General features: G+C 32.7%; 1 protein-coding gene across 1 annotated transcript; it reads right to left on the bottom strand.

The window, feature by feature from the left end:
- Positions 1-2,925: 2,925 nt before the first annotated feature.
- On the bottom strand, positions 2,926-4,561 carry LOC149572565 (uncharacterized protein At4g15970-like). The gene is made up of 3 exons (XM_089813664.1): positions 4,043-4,561; positions 3,577-3,930; positions 2,926-3,471 (listed from the first exon to the last, which is right to left on the bottom strand). Exons 1-3 carry the CDS (start codon positions 4,208-4,210, stop codon positions 2,977-2,979), a joined length of 1,017 nt encoding a protein of 338 aa, XP_089669790.1. The 5' UTR covers positions 4,211-4,561; the 3' UTR covers positions 2,926-2,976.
- Between the last annotated feature and the right edge of the window lie 6,392 nt (positions 4,562-10,953).

Here is a 10,953-nt window from a genome sequence, read left to right as displayed (position 1 = left end):
GGTATTTGCACACCCATCTTATACAACATGCACGTTAAACTCCTACAACCTACCCAAAAAAATGTGACATATGCCCATAGGTATGATATCAAACAACACCTCATTAGGTGATAGCTTCTGATCTTGAACTTCACTAGGCATTGCTCATTGACCATGACCTTGTGGTCATCTTGCACCTAGGCAATATGATATGGACGTGGGTGTTTCTGGCTCATGAGATTTAAATTCATAAATATATTTCCTAACACCATATCATCAATGCGTCCACCATCAATAATCATATTACAATGCTTATCTTCACATTTGTACCTTGTGAAAAACAAACTCCTCCTTTGATCAAGTTCATTCTCACCATTCAACAAGATTCTTATGTTAATTAGGACTTCTCCTTTTTCAACATCTTCAAAATGTGATGATTTAGCATCTTCATCAACATACCCTACTTTGGCGTGGTCTTCAGTTATTCTATTAGTCCTTCCTTGGCACTAGGAACACTCAAATTCTCTATGCCCTTCCTTTCCACAATAAAAGAAGGAAAATTTCTCCTTATCAACTTTTGTATGGCTAGACCTAATGAGAAATTAGTACAATTCTTTGGTATACTTTTGAATAGATCTCTCTTCTAGTTCCAACCCTTGCATCTTCTTTAGTAGATTAAGCTCATAATCTAGGGGAATGAATTGTTGCTTCATTTTAGTTATCATCTTATCCCATCTAGTGATTTTATCTTTTCCTCTTCTATTTCACTCCAATTGAATCTCCTACTACCAGATCTTGGAGTGACCATTCAATTTGGCCTTCCCAAATTTGACCCTATCAAGATCCTCAATATCTTCATACTCAAAGTATTCCTCTATTTTGTTGATCCAATCAATCAACTCCTCTAGGTTAAAATTTTCTAAAAATGGGGTAACCTCAAACTTAGGTTTTTTTTCAATCTTGGAAATGGCCCTAAAAAGCCTCTCTTGTTTTGGCTTCCAAACAACCTTTTCTTCAACATTTGCTTCTTCATCTTCATCCTCACTTTCATCTCTTATGTCAATATTTATTGCTCTATGCAATTGTTCTTTCAATTCTCGTTTCTATCTCTAGAGGGCTCTAGAACCCTCAGGAGTAACACCTACGAATCTTCCACCATGCTCTCTTCGTAGAGGCATTGTTAGCACTTTTCCTAAAACCCTAGTATAAAGTGCCTCACAATTGGCAACATGTCGACATGCTCAACCCAAACCATTGTCATGGTGCAAACTACCTCCTAATCGATGATCTATTTACACACTCAAGAACTCTGCTCTAGTACCACTTGATGAAGTGTGCTCCTCTTAATACCACAAGCGGGTAAAAGTATAGATCTGGGTCACCTTTTAGGATACCAAAACCTGTTTTTGTCAAATCTCATTTTTCTATCACAAACTCTCATTTTTTCAAAAACTAAATATACCTTTTTATAGATCTCAAATTCAATATCATCATTATATACATTTCTAAGTATTTTTATTAGTTATAAAATTACATTTTATAATTTCAAACTATTATAAGTCGATATTTCAACATTTCAAAAGATGTTCCCTCAAAAAAGGAAAAAAATAGTAAATCATATTTTTTTTAAAGTATATTTATCTCTAGAGAAGGAGTCTTCTTCACGAATATGTAATTTTTTTCAAAAAGGCGTAGATTTGATAGGGAAGTTTTGATAGGAGGAAAAAACTATTGGATTTTGATAAGGTCACACTTGAGTACTTATAACAAAGAAAATATTCATAAAAATTAATTATTATTATTTTTGTTCCCTAGTTATACATTTCATCTATAAGATATTTTAAAATCAAAATTAAAAAAAGACGATTTGTATATACTTGTTAACAGAAACTACACCCTATATTTTTTACAGTTAAAAAAGGGACTTCAAAAGTTTAAAAAATGAATAAATTTTTATTCAAAAATAATAATAATAATTATAGGCATAAAACTCATCCAATTCTACACATTTCATCAGTTTACATCATCTTCAAATTCTAAACACAAATGCCATTTTTTTTTGTCATTAAAGTTGAACAGTAGCATTTTGGTATCTTTTTTCTTTATAAAAAGTAATTTTTGAGAAAAAAATATGGGCTTCTTATTATTGCCACAAATGTAAAAAATAACTATTATTTTCTCTTTAGATGTTTTACATATAGTAAAATATATAAATCTTGTAAGTTTTATTGATTAGTTTGTTTCCTACTATTCTTTTATACATACAATATTTCATAGCATATTTTCTTATTTTTTAGTTTATAAGCTAATTAAGAAGCAAAGTTGACTCTTTATATATTTTTAAACATTTTTCTCCATCTTGTTGATATGGCTAACAATGAACATGGATGTCCACATGGAATGTTAGGATGATTGTAACTTTTCACTTTAAATTTTAGGTTTTCTAATCATTGTATTTTCTACTTTAATAATCAAGATGTTCTTTTCATTTCTTCATTTCAAGATACTTTTACATCTTTTATAACTTACAACTATTATTCTTTAATATTAAAATCATTTAAAATTATACAAATAGTGTTGTTTGAAATAGATTTAAAGTTCCTAATTCATCCTAATATAATCAATAACACTTTGAAAAAAAAAACTTATCTAACTTAATAGAGTTCATCTATTACATCTAGTATGTAGGGTTTACAACCTTTTTCAAATGTAATCATTACATAGAGAATAAATACAAAGATGATCATCATCAAATTTTTAAATAAAAGTTTTGTCTTCATTACAGTTTCTAACTAGATAATATTAAAAATTGAATAATTGTTTATTTTTTAAAATGAAATTAAAAATCTAGATAATTGGTAAAATGTATAGATGATCTACGCAAGAGTGTGAAGTATTTTTTAATGAAGTGTATAACATCAACAGAATTCTTGTGAAAAACAAGGATTTCGAAAACTCGCAATAACTTAATTTACAATCTTAACCTTTTAGACAATATCATTTTCTGAGCCAAGAACGTTTACATTCCTCTCTGGATCTCCAATGCACTTTTGTCCTATTGAATCCACTGGATTGATAAGAGGTCCAATCTTGAAGAGCTTCTCTCAGATCATGAAGCTTGGCCTTCAATCCTCTGCAACAATTTGCATGCATGGTGCACACCACACTCAAATCCCTACTCGATTCACAAAATCCACTGAAATACTTTGTATCAAGAAAACGTGCACGCAGACCAATTTCAGTAATATTTTGAGACAACTTGATGGCATTCCAAACATCCTGGTCATGCATTTCAGGTCTCATTACTGTGGAATTGTGCCAAACCTCCATCATTTGAATAGTCCTGTTGTTCGAACGGACTAACATGAATCCTGTATTTTCTCGGTTTCTCATGTCACGTGGATTCCCGGAATACTTATCGCACGACATTTCAAAATCCGTGTTCCTTAAAAATCTTTCAAATGGGTTTCTCAGCCATATTATATCCGAGTCCTGTGCAAAAAAACAAAACTTTATAAATTACACCATAAAATCTAGACTTCTAATGGCCGAGCAAACACTAATACCTCAATAGAGTTGATAAAGAAAAAATCTTACAGAAAACAGAAAACTGTAGCCTTTCTGTAACACACTGCCGAGGAAGAGGATTTTAGAACGCGTCATCTTCAAGTAATCCTCCGACATGAACACACTTTCGCCAGAGAAATCAACTCCTCCAGTCTTTAATCGATAGCAGTGAGGATGAATTTGTATACAGGCGTTGAATGCCTTTTCATCGTGTGCAACTACCAAAAGATTGTTTAGCAGTGGTTTTGTTCCTTCCCCAATTTCAAAGCTCTTCAAAAACAACTCAAAAATTCCGCCAGATTCCATCCAAGCTGCGTTCACTGTTGTTATTATCACCGTCTTGTTCGCCATGGAAGCCCTGTTCAGAGCTAACGTAAGCTCATCCTGTTCGATCAAATTCCACAAAGTCAATGAGAAAATCGCCAAAATCCGTTCTTCAAAATATACATGTTTTTCTGTTTCAAAGATTCAAATGTTATCCCAGATTGTGACTTACTGAATCGTGATCAATCTTCAGCTGCCCTTGAAATGTGGTGTTGATGACATTGGAGATGGCGTGTTCGAAAAGTGGCTTCTTGAAGAGCAATGTGAGAAACAACAACGCACAGCAGATCACACCCAATATGCTCTCTCGCTTGCTAATTACATCCATATAACTTCCCATGACCCAGCACTCACTTGGAGCTTGATGGCAGATGAGTATAAATTGTTTCAAATTGCAAACTTTTTCCTCACATCATAAGGAATAAGATTGAGATCTTGCTTCGAACAGAATGGGATTCTGAAAACTTTTGTCTAGGCTGTTTCTCAATACAACTAAATAAATCATAAATCATGTAGTGTGATTTGAAAATCACTACGTTACAATCAAATTCAAAAAATTATATGGTGAAAATCTGACTGCAAATAAATGAATGGGCAAGAATAGAAATGCAGAGTTATTGACAAGATATAACTGAAACAGTCATTGCCGTGCAGGCCGCGTAAGAGAATTTGACTTGCAACGTCAACTATTTCTTCCTACCAACTCTGAACGTTATCAATTCTATTTTGCTTGTTTAATAAGCAATTGAAAATTTCTCGCTGTCCTCAAGTCAATCCATTACGTGTCGAACTACTAATTTCTTCTCACCGTGATGAATTAATATGTCAGTTTTTTATCAAAATCAAAATATAATTAATTGCATGTAACGTATTCGTAATTGCTCTGCTCTTGTAAATCATCTAAGTCGACGCCGCGCCGTTTACGACTCAAAACTTGATCGGATATCTTGTCACCAACTCTGAATGTTATCAATTTCTATTCTTTTCAATAACGTGCTTGTTTGAGATTTCCCAGCTGATAAATTCCCCCTATTCTCTATTCGATTCGTTACGTAACCCAAATTTTCCTCTTTCTGTTTCTATTTTCCTTCTGTTCGGCAATGGTCGATTTTATATATATTGAAATACTTGACATTTTTCAATTCAGTTTTATATCTCATCCTTGTTGTAATGTTCAATAATCCTTTTTCCTAATCAGAGTTTTTATTACTGTTCGACGAAATTAGGTTTAAGAATAACTGTTTGAAACGGAAATGCTTGATGAATTTTGACCAAATCTACAGTTGTCGCTAACGTGAAGAAGTCTAAGGTGATCCATATATTCAATGAAATACAAAATGCTGGTAAAGATGCCTTTCATGCAGGGATATATACCAGTCAGATATAAATGTTGTATGATTGAAACGATAATTCTACTAGTCAAAATCTAGAATCTAATTCCAAACATATGGAAGAAATTTAGTTGAACGAATGTGCACAAATATTTAATCTTAAGGAAAGTTAACAAGTGTTACTTAGTGGCTAAGTACATATGTGTCTTTAGTTTAATTTAAGTAGAAAGTAGATATCAAAATAGAAATAAAGAAATCATTATGTTTTTTCAATTATTGTAAAAGTAATAATTTTTATTTTTATTTGATAATATTTAAACTTATAATACTAATATATATACATATATACATATAATAAGTTTAGAGATATTCTTAAGAGGTGCCTATTGCATTGAGATAATTTATGAATGATAGACGCATTGAGAAGGATATCTCTTGGCTTATTTTATATATAAAAGCTAATAGCAACTACGATGCAAAATGAGAGATATCATTATATTTTACAATAGTTAATCTATAATAATAAAAATTAATTATTTAATATCTATTTTTTTATGATATATTATATATTTGATATATTCACTTAAAAAAGTGTTTCGTACAATAGATTCATTTGAAATTTAAGAATTTTTTATCTTACAAAAATGATAATTAATATCATCAAAATATTAATCTATATAAATTTTTTGGTGAAAAGTAATTAACACTATGCATGAAAGGAAAAAATTAAGTCATTTTCAAAGGAAATTTTAAAATTATATATACAATTATTTAGTGTTTTAGTAACCAAAAAAATATTGTACATTGTATTGCCAAATTGTTAGTACACATTGAAGCTATAGTGAACTAAATTTGCAAACATCATCTAATAATTTCACACTTAAGTAATTATTCAAACAAATTTGGACATAAGTCATCACAAAAATTAATTGTGTAATAGTTATTGGTTATTGCAAAATTGGGTACAATCAAATATACTATTTTTCAAAATATTGGCAATACATTGTCAAATAATATGTAGAATACTTTCATTTTTTTCACCAGTAACAACTCCACATTTCTAGGATGAACTTTTCAAACTTTAATTGATAGAGTAGAATTCATGCAAAATAATGTAGGTACCCCATAATGTGCAAGAAACAACCTGAAAGATGGAATGACTTGGTACACTGTGAATGTGAGAGTGTAATCAAACTTAAGAGTAGCAAGCAACTATTCCTTGAGTGGGCCCTTGTGATAGCTAATTTTAGATTCTCCTTTAAGAAATCTTAGAAACTTTAGACTGAGCTCATAAAAAATAGTGTACTTCCTAACATTTATTATTGGCTTGATAAGAACTTTAAAAATGCATCTTGCAAGATAAAGATCATGAATCTCATGGTATAAAACTCAGTTCCAATAAAACCCTAATGAAATACAATGCCACAAAAATTGTTCTTCAATTAAGCTTACCCTCCACCACACTCTTGGAAGTTGCTTGGCACAAGTCCATAAGTAGAACGCAAAATAATATCACTTCCCATTTCACACAATTGAGTGCTTGATGAATCTATATTTGGCATGAAATATAAATTCCTTCCAACTATTTTAGAATATACATGATTATGGTGATATAGAATTGCTTTTAGATCTAGATCATTTAATAATTAGCGGGTTTCATTTTTCTCTGTTCAGAAGTGGCTTTTACAATTTTTTACTTGACGTACTATGAAGTTGAAGTGATTCATACACACATGATATTAAAAGCATAATATGGATAAAAAATTAGCATGCAAATCTAAAAAAAGCCTATCGAATTCTTGATTACTATGAGAAGTAGGGGTGGAGCTGCATTCACTTTAGATAGCTCCTGAAAGACATCCTGGTAAAATTTATGTTCTTTCTACATATACCATTTTAAATTTGTACAACATATATTTATTTATGTGTAACTACATATGAGGCTTTGTTTGAATCTTTTATTTGGTGGTTTCCATTTAGATGATAATTAACATAGGAATGAACATTGTATGTATCATTATTTTTGTTGATTGCATGGCAGTAATGTAACCAAACTTCTTCAAAATGAAAACCCATCACCACAATCACCTCACTTCATTAATTTTTGACTTCTAATTATGTAATTTTGTAATTTTGGAACAACAATTTGTATAGGTCATTATTTAAAATATTCAACCACACAACCACCTCTAATTGAATAGTTTTATATGTGAAAAATAAATCACAAACTCTAAAAATCTTTTCTCAGCATAGGAAGTTGTCAAGTGACAATTTGCTTGACACACAATGGATACCGCGTGATAGGCAGTGGATATTGAGTGAAATCGACACAAAGGGAAACTTGGCACAAAGTATGCCAAGTGGGCTCAACAGTATAGTTGTCAAGTGAGCTCAATAACCATTGCAAGGTTAAGCTTGGCAACAAGGGATGTTGAGTGAGCTCGATAAGAGCAACAAAGAGAGAAATCGGTTAAGGAGTAGACCAAGTGGGTTGTGTATTGGACTTACAACCTGGATATTACCACCATTAAAATGCAAAGAGCCAAAGGAAGAAGCTTTCAACTATGAACTTCTCAAATAAAAAATATCATGCAATGATGAATAGAAGAAGGGAACAACAAGGATTTGTATGCCTGCTTGTTTTCTTTTTTTTCTATTCATATAATATAAAATTATTATAAAATCTGGGAGCATTCAGATTCAACCAAACAAACCTAAAAATTTCCAACTAATCAAACCTTTTAAACTTCAAACTTACATCACTAATGGCTACATACAACAATGCTTGGAGCAATCACCGCTTCACGGGACAGATCAAAACAAGGAACTTGCAAAATAACAAGAGGAAACACGTGCAACTATAGACATGAAACTAACTTCCTTATGTCTTCTTAACTTTGACTTGATCTACTGATCAACTTCTCTTCTCTGCTCTACAACTGATCCAATCCTTATGCTCTGCTCTGTTCGACTGATTGAATGAAAACAGATTCATTCCTTTTTGTCTTCCTTCAAAAATATTTTCCCTCTCATTTCAAAATTTGAACTCACATACCTGCATTTAATGTTTCTAACTGTTGTGCAGGTCGTTAGGGTGGTAGGTGCGTGTTTGGCTCTAGGGGAAAATGACCTACTGCATTAAATTCTGAAACTCCCCCTTTGTCCTAAGCCAAACAATCAAGGATCACCCCCGATCTATATTAACTACAACAAGAGAATCTCTTAGGTGTACAAAAGTTCCAATGCCTAAACACTTACTAAATATGTCTGCTAGCTACTACTCAAACTTATAAAATTCCATTTTGATATCCCCATTCTCCACCAACTCTCTGATGAAGTGATATATGATTTCTATATTCTTGCTTCTCCCATCGAAGACTAGATTCTTAGACAGTGCAATTGAGGAGATGTTTTCATAGTAAATTGTGGTTCCATACTCTTGCCTTTCATTCAAATTTGTCAAGATCCTCCTTAACCAAATAGTTTGACATACTGCTACATTTGCTACTGTGTATTTAGCCTCTGCTATAAATTGAGAAACAATAGGTTTCTTCTTGGATGCCCATGAAATTGCACCCAATCCCATATGGAACATGTATTTGGAAGTGCTCTTCCTATCATCTAAACTTCCAACCCAATCACTATCCATGTAACCAACCAACTTGAAATCATTTTTTGTAGTATATTAAATTCCAAATCCTTTGGTAAAATTCATGTACCTTAGGACCCTCTTTCCCACTTGCCAATGGGAATCCTTTGGTGTTTCCATAAATCTAGAAATCAAACTTACTGCATGCATTATGTCTAGTCAAGTTGTAGTCAAATACATAAAACCTCCAACCATACTCTTGTATAGTGTTGGATTCACACTTTTGATGCAATCTTCTTTGCTCAACTTCAGACATACTGCTATTGGTGTTAGGGATGGCTTACTATTGTACATTTTGAATCTCTCCAAGATCTTCCTTGCATATTTTTCTTGAGAGATAAAGATGCCATCATGCATTTGTTTTACTTCTATGCCTAGAAAGTACTTCAAAAGATCTAGATCTGTCATTTCAAATTCCTTTTTTATAGCCTCTTTCAACTCACCAATAAGGAAATTATCATTTCCAATGAAGATTAAGTCATCTACATACAAGATAACAATCATTACATTACCATTTGATGCCTTGATGTAAAGTGTGGGCTCACTATCACTTTTGCTAAAGCCATTTCTCATCAAGTATGAGTCAATCCTATTGTACCATGCCCTTGGAGCTTGCTTGAGCCCATATAGAGCTCTCTTCAATCTATACACTTTGTGTTCTTCACCTAAAACTTCATAACTAGATGGCTACTCCACATATACTTCTTCCTTTAATACACCATTCAAGAAGGTGCACTTCACATCCATTTGATATACCTTCCATTTGTGTTGGGCTACAATTACTATGATAGCATGCATAGTTTCCATTCTTGCAACTGGGGCATATGTCTCATCATAATCTTTGCCATACTATTGCTTTTACCCCTTGACCACTAATCGTGCCTTATGCCTATCTATTATTTCTTTAGCATTGAACTTGTCTTGTATACCCATTTCACTCGAATTACTTGTTTCTTGGAAGGAAAAGTAGTTAACTCCCATTCATTTCTTTCAATGGCATCTATTTCCTCATCTATGACATTACACCATTTCTCTTCATTCATAGCTTCCTCAAAATAGATTGGATCACTATGAGAAAATAATGTGAATTTACACTCTCATCATAATCTTCCTCATACCTTTCATCTTGGTATATCTCCCTTAGACTTTTAGTCTTTCTTGGTAGTAGGGAGGTGAGAGTGGGATCTGAATTCTCAGTATTGGTACTGCTACTATTGTGCATACTAGCTCAAGGCTGTCTTGATGTACTTGGGGTTGTTACTTGGCATGTTAAGGGCTACTTTCCTTTTTTTCCTTTGTCTACAATCCATGCTTGTTGCTTCATCTTTTTGCTCATCACCAATCTCATCTTCTTCCTCTTTAATAGTAGGCACTTTACTTGAAGTGCTTGAGGATTCATCTACTGAGCCATCCCATGACTGATTTTCAAGAAAGTCCAAATCTCTTGAAATGATGATCTTCTTGTCAATTGGACCATATAGCCTATAAGCCTTTGATTATGACCTATACCTTGTGAAGATGCACTTCACAGCTTTTTCTTCTAACTTTTTCCTTTGTTCTTTATGCACATGTGCATATGCTACACATTTGAACATTCTCAAGTGTTCAACTATCCATCTGTTCCTTGACCATGCCTCAAGAGGAATCTTGTCATGAACTAACTTTGTAGGACACCTATTGATCAAATATACTATTGTTGCTACAACTTCTCCCTAATATTTAGTTGGGAGTCCTTTTTCTTTCATCATGCTTCTTTCCATTTCAACAATGGTCATGTTCTTCCTCTTAGCTACTCCATTTGGTTGTGGAGTATAGCTGGCTGTAAGCTCTTTCTTTATGCCATTATGCCTACAAAAATTTACAAACATATTGGAGGCATACTCCCCTCCTCTATCTAATCTAAGGACCTTTACATAGTGTCCACATTATTTTTTAGCTAGGGCTTTAAATTTAACAAATTTGTCAAATGCTTCAGATTTGTTCCTCAAAAAATACACCCATTTCCTATGATTGAAATCATCTATGAATGTCATAAAATAAGTACTCCCCCCAATATAAGTAGTTTTCATAGGGCCTACCAAATCAAAATGCACCAACTCTAAT

The sequence above is a fragment of the Cupressus sempervirens genome, chromosome 2, assembly GCF_028749045.1.
Source record: "Cupressus sempervirens isolate cs-2001-9-10 chromosome 2, ASM2874904v1, whole genome shotgun sequence".
NCBI lineage: Eukaryota > Viridiplantae > Streptophyta > Pinopsida > Cupressales > Cupressaceae > Cupressus > Cupressus sempervirens.
The sequence above is the reverse complement of the archived record's forward strand: the minus strand, read 5'-3'. Positions and strand labels throughout refer to the sequence as shown.